The sequence below is a fragment of the Tachysurus fulvidraco genome, chromosome 24, assembly GCF_022655615.1.
Source record: "Tachysurus fulvidraco isolate hzauxx_2018 chromosome 24, HZAU_PFXX_2.0, whole genome shotgun sequence".
NCBI classification, from domain to species: domain Eukaryota; kingdom Metazoa; phylum Chordata; class Actinopteri; order Siluriformes; family Bagridae; genus Tachysurus; species Tachysurus fulvidraco.
Window position 1 is genome coordinate 4,714,182 of NC_062541.1, and position 21,774 is coordinate 4,735,955.

General features: G+C 44.9%; 1 protein-coding gene across 1 annotated transcript in view; it reads right to left on the minus strand.

Moving 5' to 3' along the window:
- Positions 1-21,774, minus strand: part of notch3 (notch receptor 3) — a 33,925-nt gene that overhangs the window by 5,582 nt on the left and 6,569 nt on the right. The window contains exons 3-28 of the mRNA XM_027155095.2: positions 15,030-15,172; positions 14,445-14,780; positions 12,894-13,016; positions 12,576-12,809; positions 12,332-12,487; positions 11,651-11,836; positions 10,624-10,737; positions 9,212-9,325; positions 6,443-6,676; positions 6,077-6,187; positions 5,767-5,959; positions 5,447-5,592; positions 4,875-5,102; positions 4,639-4,791; positions 4,118-4,346; positions 3,819-4,020; positions 3,553-3,709; positions 3,271-3,455; positions 2,979-3,111; positions 2,649-2,903; positions 2,451-2,563; positions 1,851-2,371; positions 1,046-1,372; positions 796-947; positions 478-703; positions 20-110 (exon numbers count right to left, since the gene is read on the minus strand). Of these exons, the coding sequence (XP_027010896.2) occupies positions 20-110; positions 478-703; positions 796-947; positions 1,046-1,372; positions 1,851-2,371; positions 2,451-2,563; positions 2,649-2,903; positions 2,979-3,111; positions 3,271-3,455; positions 3,553-3,709; positions 3,819-4,020; positions 4,118-4,346; positions 4,639-4,791; positions 4,875-5,102; positions 5,447-5,592; positions 5,767-5,959; positions 6,077-6,187; positions 6,443-6,676; positions 9,212-9,325; positions 10,624-10,737; positions 11,651-11,836; positions 12,332-12,487; positions 12,576-12,809; positions 12,894-13,016; positions 14,445-14,780; positions 15,030-15,172 (5,062 nt within the window). The remainder of the gene's footprint in view (positions 1-19; positions 111-477; positions 704-795; positions 948-1,045; positions 1,373-1,850; positions 2,372-2,450; positions 2,564-2,648; positions 2,904-2,978; positions 3,112-3,270; positions 3,456-3,552; positions 3,710-3,818; positions 4,021-4,117; positions 4,347-4,638; positions 4,792-4,874; positions 5,103-5,446; positions 5,593-5,766; positions 5,960-6,076; positions 6,188-6,442; positions 6,677-9,211; positions 9,326-10,623; positions 10,738-11,650; positions 11,837-12,331; positions 12,488-12,575; positions 12,810-12,893; positions 13,017-14,444; positions 14,781-15,029; positions 15,173-21,774) is intronic.

A 21,774-nucleotide genomic window follows, 5' to 3' on the forward strand; every position in this document is an offset into this window, starting at 1 on the left:
TTTTTGACACTGAACTCACCTTCAGTCTCTTGGCCTCAGGACAGTCTGCGTCTAGCCACTGGTCACTGTGGTCTCCCAGTAAGGACTCTTCCACCGTCTTTGGCATGTGCCTGAAGGACAAAGTAGACCTTGTTAACCCCTGTTTAATAAATGGGGCAGTCGTGGCCTAATTAGAGAGTCTGACTCGTAACCTGAAGGTTGTGGGTTCGAGTCTCGGGGCCGGCCATGACTGAGGTGCCCTTGAGAAAGGCACCGAACCCCCCCAACTGCCCCCCCGGGCATCGCAGCATAAATGGCTGCCCACTACTCCGGGTGTGTGTTCACGGTGTGTGTGTGTTCACTGCTGTGTGTGTGCTGTGTTTGGGTGGGTTAAATGCAGAGAACAAATTCTGAGTATGGGTCACCGTACTTAGCCGTATGTCACGTCACTTTAAATGTTTAACATCGACGCTAATAACAGAGGAATAAAGCACTCACTTCATGCCTAAAGCGTCCTGTCCAACGGGTTCTCTGCGGTTCTTATTACTGCTGGTGTCCTTCTTAAGGAAGAAGCCTTCAGGGAACCAGAGGGTGCTGTGTTTACGTTTGCGTCTGGCTATCAGCATTCCCACCACCATGATGACCATCAGGAAGAGCACTGCGACACCAACCAGAAGCAGCTTTCCCCATTTAGGTATTTCGTTGGGGTCATGCATTATCTCACCTGAAGAAGAGAAACAGGATTTTTTCTTTTCTTTACCTGAACAGTGAATATTCACAGCTTGTTAATTTATTGCCAAAAGAAATTGTACTTACTGTGAACTTCTTTGAGTGGATAAGGAAATTTCTCAAGCATTTCGTTAGCAGACAGAGCTCCCAGGTAACCTGCTGCACTTTCAGCTGTTGGGAAACAGCTTTCCGAGTCCTGGGAGCACAGCCGGTTATCGATCTCCAAGTACACGATCGATCTGCTCCAAAATAAAAAAATCATTAGTGAAATCAGAGAGACAAGTTTTAACAACGATGAAAAGACCTGTGTTTGTCTCTTTGGTGCAAAAGCACTCACCCAATGACCTCTTTATGGGACGGGAGCTCGCGCTTGAATCGTGCTGCGGGTCCGGTGTATGGCTTAATCATCGCATCTCCGTTGTTGTCGAGTCTGAAGCGGAGGGACGTCCGCAGGATGCTGCTGAGCTTCTGGAGGAAAGCCGTGCCTGTTCGGAGCAGCTCGTCAGGAGGCAAGAGCACCACGATCACCAGCACACCATTTGCCAAATGTTCTGGAACTGTTCTGGCACAGTCCAGACCGTCCCAGCCACACTCTTCGTTGTTACAGCCCTGATCACAGCGGCCATCGGCATAGTGGTCCATGCAGTACGTCTCATAGATTGGACTGTGGTGAGAAACAAGAAAGATTAAAGATCTGGAACTTTTTTTGGCTTATAAACTATACCTGATATTTTTTTTCTATTATTTTTTTCTATGTGCACAAACATGCAAACGGGAGAGAAATCCTTTAGAATGGCAGCTTACTGGACAGATTTATGTACAATTTATTTCATGGAATTTATATAAATGCACGCAATTATGTCTATTTTTGGAGTCAGATTTTTTTCTATTTCCAAACTTTCCAGCGATTAAGAGTCCCAGATGTTATTTATAGGCTGAATTGTTGTTGAGGTTTGGATTAACCCCATTCAAGTGGTGACCAGATAAACAATGTAATAACTATAATAACTGGATAATAACTAACCTTTATTGTGATTTGTTTTATTGCTTTAACTAAAAATCCCAGAAGCCCTTGCATTGCTTCACAGCCTGCTTTGAGAATATCTGATATAGAGGACAGACAACAGAATCCAGACTCTTACTTGCAGACTTTCTCCTTGCTCTTGCAGTCGAAGTTATCATACAGGCATTCGGCTGTGTTGCATATTCCGTCACACTGGCTGTTGTTGAATAACTGCCAGCAGTTTGGGTTGGTGCAGTGTGCCCACGGGTTCATGGCCAGCGAGCAGTCTCCGCCGTCCCAGTTGCAAGCGAACGAGTTGCACTCCTTGTCACATACGCCATCTTCGGCCTTGCCATGGCAGTCAAGCAGTGGGCAGATGGGTGACTCAATAATTCGGGATTCCTCGCAGCGTTTACCCCGCCAGCCTAAAAGGCACTGGCAGCTGAAATAAGGGAAAGAAACCTCCTCTCTGCATGTACCACCATTGCGACATGGCTTGGACAAGCAGCTCTCGTTAGCACGCTCCTTGCACTGTGTACCTGCGTAGCCATGTGGACAGGAGCAACGGGCACCGCGCTGTGTCATGGTGCAGCTACCGCCATTGTAGCATGAGAGCTCACGACAAGACATGCTGCGTTCGCAGTTCAACCCGGTGTAGCCCTGAAAAACAGAAGGAGTGTTTGATTAAGACTCTTTTAAAAACGAAGAAGAAGAAAAGGCGACAGCGATGGAGACTCACCAGCTGACACGTGCAGATGTATCCTACTGGAGAGCTGCTGAACATTGAGCATACACCACCGTTCTTACAAGGCTGAGAATCGCACACACCAAACCTGTTCTGACATCCTTGTCCTGCCACACACAAACACAAATTATCATCTGTCCACAACTCAACCGTACACACCATGATCATCACATCGATCTTATTATGTCTCACCTGTGAATCCAGGTTTACAGACACACTGGTAATCGTTTGGCAGCTGGATGCAGTCAAGGCTGTTGGCCGGGTTGCAGGGGTTTGAGCGGCACTCGTTGATGTCTCCTTCACATCGCTCTCCGGTAAACCCAGGAGGACAGTTACAGCGGTATCCTCCTACCCGGTCCACACAGGTGCCATTGTTCTGGCACTTTGGGGTGCCACGGGGCCATGAAGGTATGGCACAGTCATCTTCATTTATCTCACACAAAACACCTAGGTAGAGGATTTAAAGTTATCATATGCATCGGAGGACTAACTGATACCAAAGTGACCATAAGCATGACTTACCCCGTGTGCCAGGAGGGCAGGAGCAGATGTAGTGTCCCACCAGGTCGATGCAGGTTCCACCGTTTTGACACGGGTATGAGCGGCACTCGTTGATCTCCCGCTCACAGTTCTGTCCCTCGTAACCTGGCAAACACTGACATGTGGCAAAGGAGGAAGTGAGTGTATAGATCACATCACAGCAACCAGCTCAATATTGCATATATTAAATTTGTGCACTGAATTTTGCTAGCAAGCTAGATAGTGTATCGTCATGCAGACAAATAGCAGCCGATCATTTGCGCCGAGCACTCACGTCACAAGTGTATCCTCCCACGTAACCCCTGCAGGTGGCACCGTTGAGACAGGGTTTGTCTTCACATTGGTCCACCTGACTCTCACAGTAGCTGCCTGTGTAATCAGCCGGACACTTGCAGTAGTGGGTGTTTCCTGTGTTTACACAGTGACCTCCGTGATCGCAAAGATCATCCGTCTGAAGGCCTGTAGGTGTAAAATAAAGGAATGAAGAAATCGGCAGAAAAGAACAAGAACGTGTCGAGGTACTGTAACAACAGCAGGTGTCCGATGTCACTCGTACCTCTTTGACGAGCGGCGATCTCGCAGGACACTCCCGGGATATCGCAGTAGCGTCCGGACCAGCTTCCCACACAGTCACAGGTAAACGATCCATCCTTCGGTCTGCACCGGCCACCATTCTGGCATGGGTTTGAGCGCCTACACCAGTCCACAGGGACCTGCACAGCAATCATCAAAAACATAGTTTATATGTAGAAGATAGAAGATGACTGCAAAGAAAGACACTTTTACAACTCGTCTTCTGCAATAGGTTTGTATTCTGTGTACCTGACAACGGTTGCCGGTGTATCCTTTGGGGCAGGAGCAGTGAAACGTCTTCACACCGTCATGACACACTCCTCCGTTAAGGCAGGGCTGTGAGTCACATTCGTTCACCTCATATTGGCAGTGCTCACTGGTAAACCCGGAGCGGCACGTGCAGGAGAAACCATTGATCTTGTCCACACATGTTCCACCATTAAAGCAAGAACTACAGAATACACACGAACCAGAGGATCAGATCCCTTCCTATCTTTTTTTCCTGTCGACTGTTACTTATATGGTTTAAAACCTGATTTTCCTCCTACCTTTCTGTGCAGTCAGGTATGTTGGTCTCACAGTGGAGGCCAGTGAAGCCTGGTTTGCATGTGCAAGTGTAGCTGTTGACATAATCTGTGCAAGTGCCTCCATTCTTGCAAGGGGAGCTCTGGCACTCGTTCACCTCGGTGGCACACCGTGGCCCTGTGAAGCCAGGCAGGCAGGTGCAGTAGAAGGTGTTAATGCCATCCATGCAGGAGCCTCCGCTAAGACATGGATCTGCGGATAGACAAAAAACAGCATAAAGACTTTCCATCTCAGGAGTCATTCATGGGCTGTTCACACTGCATAGCATTTCTACACACTTTTCTACACCCGTATACTGTAATAATTAATAATCCATCTATCCAGAAGAGTTTGAGCTCCCTTATACATCTGTACAAGACATATGTTTCTGAGATGTGATCCTGTTGAGAACAATTTTCTCATTGCCCTGACTCTGACTCATGAAGCTGACTCAGATGTGACCAAGCATCTAAGCTAAGACTCTGTACTAGTATCGATTACTCACTTGGGAGACAATCATTGATGTCAGTTTCACAGTTAGGCCCCGTGTAGCCATTGCGGCACGAGCATACGTATCCGCCAAGTGTGTTGGTACAGGTGCCAAGGGTCTTGCATGGGTTAGAGCTGCACTCATTCACGTCAACATTACATAGCTGGCCTGTGGAGACAAGACATGAATTAGCAAAATATTGAGACATACAAGAGAGAAACTCTGACATGATAATTGCTCATCAGACTCACCTTGCCATCCAGGTGGGCAGGTGCACTTGAAGCCCAGGTAGTCGAGAGAGTGAATGCATGCAGCATTGTTGGCACACGGGTTGGGTGAGCACGGCTCCTCGGCACAGGTGGGTCCGCTGTAGGGTGACTCACACCGGCATGTAAAACTTGCCACGCCATCCACACAGGTACCGTGATTCAGGCAGGGACTGGACGCACACTCGTTTATGTTCTCCTGACACAGATTACCTGTGAGGGATAAGAAGAAACATCATTAGAGTTCACATCCACACTCAGTTCACCAAACTGTCCAGCAGGAGGCGATGTGGCTCAGATCTTCAGTACTCTCATACAGGCACACATTTTAATCCCTCTCAATGCTAACGAGATTCACACGGGCGTTGGAGATTTTTGTAAAAAAAACATTTCCTACATTATTATATTAAGGAAACAAGCATCACCATGCATATTTGAACAAGGGGAAATATTATTATATATTAAATTCTCATGTTTCTAGCTGTGTATGCTTTCCTGCCTGAATATCTGGTTTCTGCATTCTGCTTCATCTTTAAGACATGGAGCACCACGCTCACCTCTGAAGCCCTGACGACATTTACACGTGAAACCATTGAGCTGGTCAGAGCAGGTGCCAGCGTTCTGACATGGGTTGGGCAGACAGTCGTTACGGTCCAGATCGCAGTTCTTGCCCGTCCATCCAGGCTCACAGTCACAGCGATACCTGCAGGATACAAGCCAGAAATAACATTGTCAGATTTTTACACTTACTAACAATTGAACAACTAACACAATTAACACAAATTGCACAAAAAATCTAGCAACACGATAGCATGAGGACATTACAAGGGTAGTAATATGGTAGGATAATATCTTAGAAATAAAAGATGGTCGATACCCATTGGGATCTTCTCTGCAGATTCCATGCACACATGGGCTGTTGCTACACGCATCTACATGAGAGTAGCAGTACGGTTCATGGAAACCGGTAGGACACAGACAATGGAAGCCATTCTCGTCATCCACGCAGGTGCCTCCATTACGGCAGGGATTTGACGAGCACTCGTCCACCTCCATGTTACACTTCGGTCCTAAACGGTGAGAAATCGTAATGCTCAATTGAGTCTCGGTGTCATAACAGAGTAAAAGACGTTTGCATATCTATTTGTTTATTTATTTTGAAGAAACCCGCGGTGCGGCAGACGTACCAGTGAAACCAGGTTTGCACACACAGTCGTAACGGTTTATGCCGTCCTTGCAGATGCCATAGTCACATGGGTTGCTGGCGCAGTCATCAAAGTTGATTTCACAATTGGTGCCTGTATTCAAATATTATTATGTAATATTGTTTACAACACGGCTGCAGTAAAAAAGCTGATAAGGAAGCGAGTTCTGGCACCTGCTGAAGTGTCCAGAGCAGGTGATTGCGAAAGACACTATGATATAGTGTATAATTTTCAGCTAGAATTTTCAAAAGCTAAAATTTATTACTTTCAATCCTGTCTGCTAGCCAATCAGAAATCAGAACATGTTTTCTATAAACTCATCGGGTATAAATGTCTTTACTGCCTCACCTGAGGTCCCATGCTGGCACTGGCAGATGTATTTGTTGACAAGGTCCACGCACTTGCCGCTGTTCTGACAGGGGTTACTATGGCACTCGTTAAGCTGGTTCTCACACCGGTAGCCCGTGTAGCCTGGCACACAGTTACAGGTGTAGCTGGCGATGCCGTCTATGCATGTACCATGGTGGCATGGGTCGGGTAGGCAGTTATTGATGTTGCTTTCGCAGAGTCTTCCCTCAAACCCTGGAGAGGGGAGAGAGACATTTAGAGCACTCAGTCTAGAGAGAAGGGAAAGCACGCTAGTTAAAACTAGTAGCTGGCTAGCCTAATTAACAGTGGTTATAAATGATAGCACTGTTCTGTATTATTGCATTTGAATATCTCATCATACAATTTTTAGCTATTTATAGCCAGTTCGATATATTAATATAAGTCTGCATTAAAATACTAAACTAGTTAATTAGCTCCTAAATTTATTTAGGCTACTTTTTTTAGCTACAGTGTTTTGGTCCTGTTAATATTGCTAGCTAGCTAACATTCTTTTTAGGTCAATTTTTCTAGGCAACTTCTCTTATTTGTCGGCTTCAGAGACGTCACTCATCTAAGAAAAGTTGGCTAAATATACTATAATCATTTATAATGTATAATATATTCTTATTAATTATATTATCAGCAGTTTCCTACAGGCTGGATAATGTTGCAAGCTGTTGTCTTAGCTTAGCTTCCATTGCATCATTTTTTATTCCTTGCTTGCTTTCAAGACACGACTAAAGCCTCATCAGATTTTCTGTTAGCACAGGAAGTTACATATCTTTGGCCAAGCTGGCTAAGTAAACTGTCACTTATTGTGTAATTCTCTCGCATGCTAATAAAAAACTGCTAATGTATGATTTGTCCACAGCTGAAGAATCTTTTTGCGCTCCAGACTTTTCGGCTGTTTGGGGCTTTCTGGCTGTACGTCAGGATGGATTTCCTCTGAGGTTTGTGGCGATTGGTGGAAGCGACTCAGACGTGACCTCATCTCCAGTATTTCTATGGGACGAGCTGTCTTGTGCTCTGCTCTTCCTTTCTTCTTGCTGTACTACTGTGTTTTCATGCGCTGCCTCAGCGATTCACTTGCTCCTTTTCACGGTTTGGTCTACAGTGTGAAGACTTCCTTTCTTTCTCTCGACCCTTTACCTTTTTTTTTCCCCCAGATTCTTCTTCTTTTTATTTTTATACTCCAAAAACTTTCAATCCTTTTCCTCATTCTGTATGCCCCCCCCCTGCCCCCTCAAAGTTCCATTCTACTTTGCCCCGTTTCCTTTTCTCTCACTCTCTCACTCTGTCTAGTGAAAGGTCCTACAGTGTGCGCCCGGGTTCCTGTGGTTTCCATGCCAACAGGTTGTCAGGCAGCAGCAAGAGCAAAGAGCCAAGGGCGAGAGACAGACAGAATGAGAGAGAAAGCGAAGGCTTTCACAGGCTTCATAGAACTGCTTTTGTCCTGAAGAGCACAGCGACAATGCCTCGTACCCCTGCTAACGGGACGACCCAGAACAGGAACACGAGCCAGCAGAATACCAAGCAGCTGCTACCCTTAGACAATATACATACGGTCTAATTTAAATACGGTCTAATTAAATATATGCAATATTTCATATATTTATAGTCTACTTTTTATAGTCTATATATCTATAGTCTATATATATATATATATATATCTATTTTTCATTAAATATCCTTCTATATTAAATAAGTGCTTACAGGTCAATATAGTTCATCGATAGGTAACAGATTCCTCGGTTTTAATTAAATAAATATTTTATTTTTTAACATTAGAGGTAGATTAATACACCGGAGTTATTTTGTACATTTAAACTGTGTCACTTCAACAAAAGAGCAGAACAAATCTAGTTCACTATAGCAGATTCCCGATTGTTTTATTCTTATTTATTTATTTATTTATTTATAAGTCACAGATATTTATAAAATATTCCTGATGCAGGAACATTTGGACTTCTTTTTCAGTGCACTCACTAGATCGTGGCTGTATATATATATATTGGATGTAGTGGATGTCACTAACAAATAAATAATTTGTACATAATTAACCGAGTAACAATATGTAAAAATGACTTGTACTACTTTGATACTAACATACTGTATATACAGTATATGTATATATACTTAAATACTACCCATGCCTTTATTTACGCATCCTTTTCTACATCTAGCAGTAATTGCCATCTGGGGGACCAGTTTAAGAGCCCCGTGTCTGGACAAATATATTTATATAAATGTAAAATATCGGAATTGATTTCAAACCCTAAATTTCGTATCGACATCTTTATACTGAACAAATTCACACCACCTTATTTCGGATATAAAGTATTTCTAAAATCCAGACTCTGCATTCCTTAAGATGGACCTGATCTTTTTGGGCCGTGCCATACGGCACTGTGTCGCTATGTTATTGTGGCGTTCGGATGAACAGATGCCGAGGTGAAGGCAAAGTGTAACCCCCATCCTCAGCAGCTGCTGGCCCTGAGTGACCCCATGATCCTGGGGTGCAGTGGGGGGGGATGAGTGGGATTAAGAGCCTGCTGTCGGTCTGATCATGGCACATAATGTCTGACCTTGAGATCAGACTCAATATCAGGTGCATGGAACCAATATCAACTGTGATGTTCTGGAGAACATGCCCACACTCAGCACAAACACACTCTCTCTCAAACACACACACACACACACACACACACACACACACACACACACACACACACACACACAGTGGCTTACCTTCAGCACAGCGGCACTCGTAGCCATTAGGCCTGTCGATGCACTTGGCTCCATTCTGGCAGGGTGTGCTGGCACACTCGTCAATGTCGATCTGGCACATGGTGCCAGTGAAGCCTGGGACAGACAAACACAGAGGTCAGAGGTCACAGTAAGGCAGAGGAGGACAAGTGTACATGCTACGCTTGGCTACAGAGGGCAGAGGTGCCTGGCCTAGGTCTGAACTGCATGGACAATACATAAATCACAGGCTGTGGCTCTGAAATGTTTTGTAGTTAACAAAGTCTGTGTTTGGTTAAGAGTCTGGACAAGTCTCTGTCCAAAAACTAAGATTTCCCCAACTGTAGGGGGTCAGATTTACGTTTGTATGACCACAAACTCAAATTCTAAACACATGAGAACTGAATTCTCAGTTTTTTTCAACATGTGTTCAACATGTACATGACAGTAGACAGATAGATGGAGAAAGAAACGGATTTGACAAAAACTATTATACCCTTTAACTTTAAAAACTGTCTGAGAATTTTACACAGATTCTGTTACTGATCCAGATGCCTAGACAAATCTTAATTGCATGGAGATGAGACATAGTGTGACATTTTTATGATGTTAGCACAAGGAAAGACACCAAATCCACCTGCTTTTACCCGAATTTACGTACAGCCATGTACCGATAAACACGGCAGCTAGAGCACTGTTGGATGTGGGCTCGTATTTCCTTAGCGATCACTACGGCTTTATTTAAAATGGTGTGGCTATGGACATGTGCTGGGATTTAATCAATTGCTGGCATTCGTAGGCTGGGAAAACATGCGTGGGGTGAATAAGTGCAACCTATAGGCTGGGGGCCCCATGGAAATGTCCATTTTTTGCATCTGTAGAATGCACCCATGTTGATTAACAGTGTTGTGATGGGATCTGTGGCTATGCTTAGGGCAGGAGGTTAGAAGAAGGAAGGGGGGGGAGGGGGGGCACACTAGAATTGTTTTCTTCATGTGCCAGAACCCCCCCCTCCATGTCCTAACCCAGTACTCACACAAACTCTACCAACTCAATAGCTAGATGGGGGGTGCTACGGGGGGTTGTCTGCCCCAGATGTAAATTGCGGACCTGGAAAAGAATCTCATTAGCAGGACTGCTGTTCCCCCTCTTACCCCTAAAAACCATAGAGAGAGAGAGGAGGAGACACTGCCATCCCCTTCTTCTGTCCTATAGATGAGTGGGGGCAGAGAAGCGAGGAGGGGTGCACAATGGTGCCTTTGTTCCGGCACGCAGTCCTGCTGCCCCCGAAGGCCTCGTTCTTATGAGTAATTACACAGAGCACCATCAGGCCAGCAGAAGATCTATCAGTCTGATATTGATTGACTTATATGTTCTACAAGTGGAAATGAAACCAGGAAATGTTGTTCTCTTACCTGGCTGGCAGGTGCAGGTGAAACCGTTGACCAGGTCTCTGCAGATGCCATCATTAACACAGGGATTGCTCTCGCACTCGTCGATGTCCACCTCACAGTGTGTGCCAGCATAGCCTGAGCAAAACAAGAGACCAAAAACCTAATTTCCCACATACTCATAATGACAGGGTCTTTAATTCCCATGACATCCACATCCAGACCCTAAGGAAGCTTTTGACCACTCCATGTCATGCTTATGACCTGTTCCTACACTCAAAATGAGGTTATATGGGTTCTGAATAATGACTGTACGCACACTGGCTTCTATAGTGAATCGTACCACTTTACAATCTCTTTGACCCGCTTTGGCCTCCATATGGACAGATTATGGACTGTAGAAGCTGAAGCAGGTTATAAACAGTGGAAAGAGGTTAAAGAAGCATGCCACACGATTAAATATGAACGAGGGAGGACCCGGCGGCAGCAGCACGGAATCAGAACCAGCTGACGAAGAGGAGGAGAGCAAGAGGTGTCTGTGGAAATGAAAGGATTTTTAAGGGGGGGGGGGGGTAGGGGGGCAGATGGTGGGGGTTGGGGGGGGAAAGCGATGGGAAAAAGTTTGCTCTCTCTCTGTGTGCATGAGGGGCACGGAGAGTAGCACAGAGAGGCCCTATTGTTGTCGTTCATTCCCACCACTCCACTGCTCATTATCATGCAGCACACTCTCCTCCCCCGCTTACTCTCTGCTAGCCCTATAGACCTCACACTCCCAGCCCTCATTTGTATATTCGTAAAGACCCACAGTATGAACGTAACGTAGCTGGGCATGGGACTTTGCGCATGTATGTGTGTTTGTCATGTAGGCAAAAGTTGCCATTCTTGGCCAGAACATACGGTTATCAGCCCTCACAACCAAAAAGAGATTATTATGTAATACATGCTAAGCGTTACTCATTGATCCATCATGACTCTGATGACTATAGAGTGCTGTAAAAGGTGCAACATCAAGACTGCTCTGGAGCATGTGATGTGAAGTCTCTGGCCATACCTGGCATGCAGATACAGGAGAACATGCCGATGCGATCGAGGCAGGTGGCATCGTTCTGGCAAGGCATGGACAGGCACTCGTTGATGTCAATCTCGCATCGAGGGCCGGTATAACCACGGCCACACTGGCACTGAAAGGATCCCTCTGTATTCACACACTTTCCGAAGTGCTCACATGGGTTGGCACCTAGGAATAGTAAAGCAAAAATCTACTTATCAGTAGCCAAACTGGCATAACAGTAAAACAATTTTAGTCATCAAGTTAATTACTTCAGTTACATTTACAGCGTTTAGCAGACAACCTTATCCAGAGTGACTTAAAATTTTATTTCAGTTTATACAACTAAGCAATTGAGGGTTAAGGGCCTTGTTCAGGGGCCCAGGAGTGGCAACTCGGTGAAGCAGGGATTTGAACTCACAACCTTCCAATCAGAAGTCCAACACCTTTAACCACTAGTCTACAACGTCCCTTAATAAACATTTTCAAGTACTATGTGATCTTTTCAGATCGTATGCTGCACTTTTCAACCTTTACATTTATTTTATAAGATCCCAAATCGAGGAGGTATGTATCGCTTACATCATGTATCGCTCACATCATTTTCTTTTACAAATGTGTCATGATGTGTCGTGCTAATAAAGTATATCGAATTGAATAATAATGGAGTGAGAATAAATGTACCGATAGAGCACTCATCCATGTCCTGGTTACAGGCCCCACCGACGAAGCCGGCCGGACATGTGCAGATGGCACGGCCGTTCAGCGGGTTGGTATCACACACTGCACCTTCGTTGCAGGGGTTACTGACACAGGCATCATCCAGGTGGCACAGCAGACCTGCAGTCATAAATCAGAATAGTTCAGAACCAAAGCGGTGAAATTGAGGGTAAAATGGCCTCATGTGTCTGTAAAAAAAAACCCATACCAGTCTTGCCCACTGGACACTCGCAGAAGAAAGATGCCACGCGGTCATGACATGTAGCTCCATGAAAGCACACTGCAGTGGCACAGTCGTCAATGTTCTCACTGCAATCGTTGCCTGTCCAGCCGTTCACGCAAACGCACGTGTGGCCACCGTTGGTGTTAAAGCACGTGCCGCCGTTATGGCAGGCGTTCGGCTGCATCAAGCACTCGTTTACATCCTCGGCACAGTACTGACCTGACAACACAAACACACAGTGTTAGAACAGGTAAAGATCTAAGATACAGTATATACAGATTTTAATATGTGTAGAAACTATACCTGTCCACTCAGGTGGGCACTGGCAGTTATAAGTGTTGACTCCATCTACACAAATCCCACCGTTCATGCACTTGTGGCCAGGACAGTCATCCACGTTCACCTCACAGTTAAGGCCACCGAATCCTAAAAGAAATGAACAACCACAATATGATGTGATGTGGCTAAATACAGTGACCCATACTCAGAAATCACTCTCTGCATTTAACCCATCCAAAGTGCACACACACACACACACACACACACACACACACACACACACACACACACACACATCGTGAACACACACCGTGAACACACACCCGGAGCAGTGGGCAGCCATTTACGCCCAGGTAGCAGTTGGGGGGGTTTGGTGCCATGCTCAAGGGCACCTCAGTCGTAACCGGCGCGAGACTCAAACCCACAATTTCTGGTTACGAGTCAGACTCTCTAACCATTAGGCCACGACTGCCCCAGTCTGCACAGTCTGTTGCGCAGTCGCCACGGTTACCCACAATACAAATAGATGCAGAAATTTTACTGAATGTTTTCTTTTCTCCCATTTCCAGATGTATATTTTATACTTTTTGCAAATTTCATAGTTATGTTAAGTATTACATGGCCATAAGGACCTGGATCCAGGGACTTGGGTTCTGATCCTTTCATCACACTTAGTACTGTTTGACTTTATAATATACAATGGCAGAAGAGTAATAATTTGTCATTCTTTTATCGATGTCACTCAGAAGAGAACAGGTCTGGTTCCTCTCATGATTTCTTCTTTACGTCGTCTCAGGATTGTTTCATTTTTCATAGCGGTGTCGCGTCTAGGGATTCGGGATTTATATATCGATAGTCGGGTTTCTGTAAAGTTGCTTTGTGGGAATGTTTATTTTTGAAAGCTCTGTACAAAATGCAGTAAACTAAATTACAGACACATGTCTCTTACATACTGTATAATGTAACGGATTCTTCCATTTGTGTCTGGTTGTAGTGCAACCTTCTACTCTGGTGTAAATCAACACCTCTTACAAATGTAAGCAGTGGTCGAGGGCCGTGATGTGATATATGTGACATTTTGCCCTCTCCTAGGTCACACCTTATAACTCTAACTCACTCAGACGCTATGACGATGACTAGCCGGGACGTTAAAAGGTCTAGTGGGTGTTGGAGTGTTTACACTCTCTCCTGACAGTTCCCACAGTAGCATCGGACCGGCCGGAGTGAGGGCCACCCTCCCTGCTGTTTTTGCTTGTTTTAGATTCGCTCAAAATTTCAATGACTTCCTCTCTGGCGAGGGCCATTTCCTGCCTGCTCCCTAGGGGAATCGCAAGAGGGTCATAAAGTAAATTCCTCCCTGATGTCAAACAGCCTTGCTTCTCCTCACACCCCCATTTTCTTCTTCCTCTCCTTTCTTAAAGCTATTTATAGGAGGGAGACATTTGACCCATGAGCATAGTATAGCAGCAGCAGCAATGGTTGGGAAATTTGTCATGAACGTCCAGAGGGTACGGATGCTCTTGAGTGTGGGAATGTAGTCGTAGGAGTGTAAGTGCATGTGCATGTTCATTGTACCTGGCAGGCAAGCGCATTCATAAGTGTGGTCGCCAGTTTGATGGCAGGTTCCCCCGTTGAGGCACTGAGATGGCGCGCAGGGTTGAGTAAGCACCTCACATGTACGTCCACTGTATCCAGGAAGGCACTCGCAGCTAAACGAGCCGTGTGTGTTCACACAGCTGCCCCCGTTCAAGCACTTTCCTGGCTTGCGGCACTCATCGATGTCGTTGCGGCAGTTCTTGCCCTGGTAGCCCGGTGGGCACGAACAGTTGTAATGGCTGTTCCAATTGGTGCAGCGAGCACCGTTAGCACATGGGCTTGTGGCGCAGGCATCGATCTGAGTACAATCCTGACCTGTGCATATACAGTGAGACTTGAATTATATAGATTATAGAAGGATTTTCACAAATCTTGCAGTATGAAAACAGAAAAAAAAAACAGAAGTTATGCAAAAATATTCTATTAACTCACAGTGAATTGTTAGCATGTTCTAAAATATACTTCACCATAATCAAACATAGGCACTTACTCAGTACAAAGAATTAGACGCAGTGAATATCGAGTGTCTGATACAGTGGAGCGAAAAACTGTATTTAAGTTTACCTCTAAAGCCTCTCTGGCACACACAGTTATACTGCGGGATACCGTTCGCCACTTGACTTTTACACGCAGCTCCGTTAAAGCATGGCGAGCGATGACATGGGTCCGGGTGTTGGCACAGTGTTCCAATGAACCCGGGCCGGCACCTTGAGAATTGAGCATAAAGAATATGAGATAAATATTGATGGGACAATGAAAGACCTGAGAAGCAAGCAAAAAGCATTTCACCTCTCAGTGACTTTTTCATTACCAGAGCTCAGACTGTATATTAATACTGCCTGAACTGGTGCATGTCAAGACAAACACAAACACAAACACACACACACACACACACACACACACACACACACACACACACCCACACACACACACACATACATACACACACAGACAGACAATTGCATGCACTGGGACAAATGTAGCATATTTGTTCTTGTCTGAAATGAACAATCCCACTCTCCAAATTCCCCCCATAGCTGTGCTGTCTCTCTCTGTCCATGCCAGCTCCTAGTCCAGCATCATTACTCTTTCTGCACAGTATAGCCAAGCGCTATTTAAATACTCAAACAAACCAGTCAGCTACCAGCAGGATTTACCTACTTTACTCTCAAGACAAGCATGCAACAAAGGCCTAATATACAGCACAAGGCTTTATTTGTTCAAGTAAAAGAAGCCACTCAAATGACCAAAGAGAACATGCTATAGAAATTAGATGTTGGTTAAACCGCTTTGTAAAGAACTTTCCATTCTCTGTTTCATGGCTTTGATTGTGATTGTATGGTATCTTGATAGACAGCGGTGCGTGACCTGAAACTGCACAGGCGAGATAACACACAAACGGCTTTTGGGTTTTAAAGGTCGTCTCCGGGGGCTGAGTCGGGTCGCCTAGTGTACGGAGGGTAACCTTACACTCACCCAGGGAGCCCCCGCTACAGGATGGGTGCCCACATCAAACAGGCCGTTTGAAGCTGATGACAAGGCCTGTTATGGCTGTTCATCTCCCGCCCTCAGGCTTCTTTTCACTGTAAACCAAACTCCTGGGCAGTGACAACAATGGCTTTTCCTCTGCTCTCTGTTATAGGAAGGCCACTTTTTTACTCCAAGCTATCTCATCCTTTATTGCCTCCTTTGTGACCTGCCGCTCCTCCCCTACACTCATCTGATTGGTAGTTTTTGTGACGATGAAAAAGGCTGGTCAGTCCCAGGGAGCATCTGGCCTCTAGGGGGCTCTGGACTGGCTGTGACTTCTCTAAAGTTTAATAACAGTTTTTTTCTCCTCTGTAAAGCTATGAAAGGAAGTGGGGAAAAACCCACATCTGGCTAGATGGTACATCCAAAATTACCAGTGGTTAGGATTTGAACTGGACAGCTGATGGAGGAGCTGTAGGGCAGCAATGCTGAAAAAGGAGGAGTTCTTGGTCAGTTACCAGGGCTATTCCTCCTCCTCATCCTCATCCTCCTCCTCCTCCTCCTTCACCTTCTCTTGAGGCCCCTGCAGCATTGCAGTCCCTATGAAACCTCTTACATGCTGGGAGGTCAAATGTCAGAGGTCAGCAGTCTGATTGTGATGATAATGTTTGCAAGGCTGAGGTGCTTGGGGGTGGGGTGTCTGTTTTAGGCTAGAATTTCTTCAAAGTAGGGTGGAGGAGATAGTTGGGCAGTGGGCTAGGGTCTGAGAGAATACAGAGGGAATGTCATGTCATACTTCCTGTAATCCTCTGTCTCCTGCTCTGAAAACAGTTACCCTATCATCCAATCCCAGATCCCTGTTGCCCCGGCAACCTCACAGACGAACGAGCAAGTCTGACACACCACCAATCAGCCCCTACCCTCCGTCCCCTCGGCTATTTGTCATGGCTTGGCGGGGTTTATTTAGAGGCAAATTAACTATGTCTGGAATTTCTGGTGTCACTGGAAAAATGAAACCAGAGCAGAGGTCTCTGCACAAAAGAAGGTTTAGAGGGATGGGGAAGGGTACGCTCACCAAGATTTCTTTACCAGCATGCCGTTAGACACTCCGACTCTTTTACATCTGATCAATGGCGGTATAAGGCACTGAAAAAGCATCAGCGTCGTTGCAACAATCGCTCTTCTTCTCCTGCATCCCTTCGAGGATCTCATTAGTGCGCATGTAAAATGCTGAATGTGTGAAAATCTATTTATCTTTATTACAACCGCTGACGGTTAACAAGTCAACATAAAGCTTTTTTGTTTTAAAAACTTTTAAAAGACTGACGATGAAAGTAAGATAGAGACAAATTTGGATGTTCTTTGGAAGAAACAGACGGGGTGTTGAAAGGTTTGGATTTTAAACAAACCAGATTTGTTGTAAATTTTAGAGTTGAAGTGCCAGAATGCATTAATGCACTTTGTGGGCGTATCAGTGTTAGTGTCTGGATCGCGATCCTCGAGGAATGCCTGTGGACGTGAACCGAATGTGCCGATATTGGTCAGGCAGCCACAGGAGGGAGGACAGGAAAGGATAGGTTATTTGTCCTCAAGCATAGCAATGCAGCCAAAACACACATTCTTTTGTCTCAACCTTGGTCGTGCCTATCGTGCTATTACTACAACATGGAGTAAAATGTCTCGCTAACGTATTCTCACATAACCTAGAGACCCATTTCACCAGAAATGGATGCTGTTCTAAAAGTTCTCTCAACTGCATAAATCTGTGATAGCTTTTTAAATATGTCGACATGCATTTTCAGGGTATTTGTAGTTTTTCAAAAGGTGTGAGACAATATGAAGCACGGGTAGCATGACGGATTAAAAGCCCTGACTCCTGAGTGAGCGTGTGTGTGTGTGTGTGTGTGTGTGTGTGTGTGTGTGTGTGTGTGTGTGTGTGGTACAGGGCTAGAGAGTGGGAAGAGATGCACATTACAACACTCCTGAAGGCTTGCGCCAGCTGCATCTGAGCACTGACCCTCTCTCTACATCTGTCCACATCTGTCAGCACAGCTCCAGCTGCCGTTTCCTGAGACTTATACGCAAAACAACAGCGCTGTTATGTCTTCTTAATAAACCTCACACGGACGTTCATGCATTCTTCTGATGCAGTCCCATGCATGCGAGTGTGCCGGTACACTCCCAACACACTACCCATGATAATATTCGGTCTGTCAATAAAAGTAGGTTAACGTAGAAGACTGATTGTTTCGTTGAGTAGAAGACAGACCACTTCAGACACTGATGCAATGAAATGAAATGAAAAAACAAACAATCACAACCACGGTAACTCCATGCGAAGAGTATGGCGCAATACACACACACACACACACTCAAATGAACACTGGGCAATGTTTATCAACTTCCTGTGACCAAGAGTGCAGAGTGTAGGATCTTTTTTTTTTTTGTCTCACAATGCTGCACCCTACGATCGTATGTACCGAAGGAGTCGATCCTTGATAAGCGCTCTTAATCAGAGAAATTTGATAAACGTGTGCAAACCCGAGACTTACGAACCTGGTCTGCTCCTCTGGGACTGCTGGAGGAAAAAGTAAAAGAAAACTGACCTGAAAATGACACTTTTTTTGTACAATAGAAGAAAAAAAAAACATTTTGACTGCATGTACAGAAAGGACAGACATTCCCTCGAACAAAGGATTAAAGGGAGGCGATGAGTCTTTAAAAAGTTTTTTAAGGATGATGACTAAATGATTTACGTGTGTGAATATCATCGACTCCACTCCTTATGGGAACTCTATGCTGGTTTTTCCTGCTCCTAGGTCAACGGGGCAGGTAACTGAACACCACTCTCCCCAGCAGTAGTCCATACAATCTTAAGGTCATGGCACCTGTAGATGAGAGGTGCAAACACGATGGCTCATCTCAAATAGGAGCTCAGATTAGCCAGTCACGGTCGGCCAGCCACTAAGCATGGGAGAATTCCTGTTGGAAAGATTCCAGTCCTCCCAGGTTCTGTATTTCAAGCTAAGCATCCCACACCAAGGTGTAAACAATAAGCACGTACTGTATGGCAAAAAAAAAAAAAGTTTCACATAGTGCGGTGTAATTTTATGTTACTCTCTTTGTCTTCGAACCTAAATATTCACTGGAAATATCGACTCGTTCGTGAATTAAAAAAAAAAAAAAAATCCTAAATGAGAAAATCTTAACAAAACCTGGTGTGCTACAATGTCTGGCACATAGAACAACCCCCATCCCAAACTCTACAAGTGGGGAGCAGCACAATTCCTTTTGTAAAGAGCCCATACTGACACCACACTGCCAACAAGAACCCCCTCCACTCACACCCACCCACACAACCACCCACCCACCCACCCCTTTTCTCATAGAGGAACCAAAGTGGGGGTAGGGGAGCATTTTGTGGGCCAAATAAAAGAGCTAAAGTAGTCAGAATCCCATTGTGTGAGTAAGGAGGGAGGGGGGGCAATGACCCAAACAGGCAGGCTTTCAAGCCCGTTCTTATACGGACCAACAGACCTCAGCTGTAGCCTGGCAACAGTAACCCATGGGTGAGGAGAGACATATGAGGGGGAGCTTTCGGAGACAGGGTTCCATAAGAACAGTTTCAAGACCAAAATTTAGCCCTTTGTACGCATGGCTAAATTAGACATCACAGTCAAAACCAATAAAATACAAAATGAATTTTTCCCAAAGAAATTCCAAGGTTTGTCTATAACAATGGGCCTAACAATGCGAACAACATGCCTATTGATCGATATTTCCACCAGCAAAGCCATTAAAGGAACGTTACACCATACACAAAAGCATCTTGCATCCAAAACCAGTCCGTTCCCAAATCCGTGCGTCTCTTCTCGTCGACCGAAGCTGCGCTCTCGTACAATTATGTCTACTTTAAAGATTAGACTCAGATTGGAAGGGAGCGGTTGTGTTATTTAGTGTCATAACGATAATGATGCTTGATAGCAGGACTGGCAACAAAAAAAACAAAAAAAAAACAAAAAAAAACACTGAATGTACAAGCAGAGAAAAAAAGGGATAGTGCACAGATCTCTGCTGTCGTGCTTAGAATTACATTTTGTTAGAGAGGATAAAAGTAACTCGGAATTTCTCCTATTGCTAACAAGGCAACCATAACCACATCGTATGCACCATGGAGTCGAGGTCTTCCAAAACATTCTTCGAAGGGTTTCACCACAAAAACCCACCCCGCCACACAAAAATGGACCAGTTCCTTGGGAACTTTTAGAGATGGTCGGGCCTGACAATAATGGCACAAACCGGGGGACGGATCTCTTTTTTAAAATGGTAGCTCTGTAAAAAACCATTCGATGAATCATTTATTTCTGGACCGCAACATTTTATTTTCATGTTACTCAACGAGATATTTTCACCATTACCTATTGTTTCCTGTTTCTCTGTGCTTACTCAATCCCACAAATAACGATGAATAAGCGAGTAAAAAAGAAATGTTTTGCAATGAAAATGATGGAGGGACCCTTTCGCAAGAAATTCAATAACTCTTTTTTATTAGTACTTTGCAAAGATAATTATAGGAAAATCCTACAACTGGATGTCTTGCACATAACTTACATTGGTTTTTTTAATTAAAAAAAAAAAAACATGATTCACATTAGGGGGACACGGTGGCTTAGTGGGTAGCACGTTCGCCTCACACCTCCAGGGTTGGGGGTTCGATTCCTGCCTCCGCCTTGTGTGTGTGGAGTTTGCATGTTCTCCCCGTGCCTCGGGGGTTTCCTCCGGGTACTCCGGTTTCCTCCCCCGGTCCAAAGACATGCATGGTAGGTTGATTGGTATCTCTGGAAAATTGTCCGTAGTGTGTGAGTGTGTGAGTGAATGTGAGTGTGTGTGTGCCCTGTGATGGGTCTTGGGCTCGATGCCCGATGACGCCTGAGATAGGCACAGGCTCCCCGTGACCCGAGAAGTTCGGATAAGTGGTAGAAAATGAATGAATGAATGATTCACATTAACCACAGTTTTGAGTACCTTATATTAGACTATATTATATCTGGAATTTGGGTATTTGGGAAAGTGTCTTATGTCTGTAACATAGCAGTTAGTTTAATCGTTGACCAGGTAGTACCGGATCACCGATATTAAAAATGTCACTCAGGTGCGCAAAAGGACGTTTCCGTTCGTGCCAGTGAGACGTTATATAGGATTTGTATAAAATCTGAATTAAGTGAGATGATGAGCCAGACAGGGGATAAGTAAAACAGATGGGTCAAGAAAAGTCATCACTTCCTGTTCTAGAGCCTGGGAACTAAGGCAGATTTCATACAGCCTCGTCCACCGTTCGTTTTCCCCATATGGTCTACACTGGATCAGTTGATTCAGTCTTTACATAAAATGAACGCAAACTAATATCGGTACAATCCTATATGTCTGTATCAAATCAGACATGTTACACAGACTCGAAAACATTGTTCAAAGCATTCTGCCGGACGGTGCTCGAGACAGCCGGAGAGGACGAATCTTATTAAACATTCCTCTTTAATCCATCAAAAGGAAAGCAGCAAAAAAGCTGCATCAAGAAAACTGAGCAGTCTTAACGAGCAGGCAATGAAGGCTCTATTGAAGTTCTGCAGTTTGGATTACATGTAGCTAACTCATAAAACGCAATAATGAAATAATGGCGGCTATTATGCTTTAAAAATAAACATATAAGACGTTTTATGGCAACAAGCAGTGTCTGTTGAATGCCTCTGTCCGGATCCATCTGTTCTCAAGACGCAGAGATTCCACGGATCGTCAAACCGATCCTCAATTTATAGACTCGCTTTACTACTGAGGTCAGGGT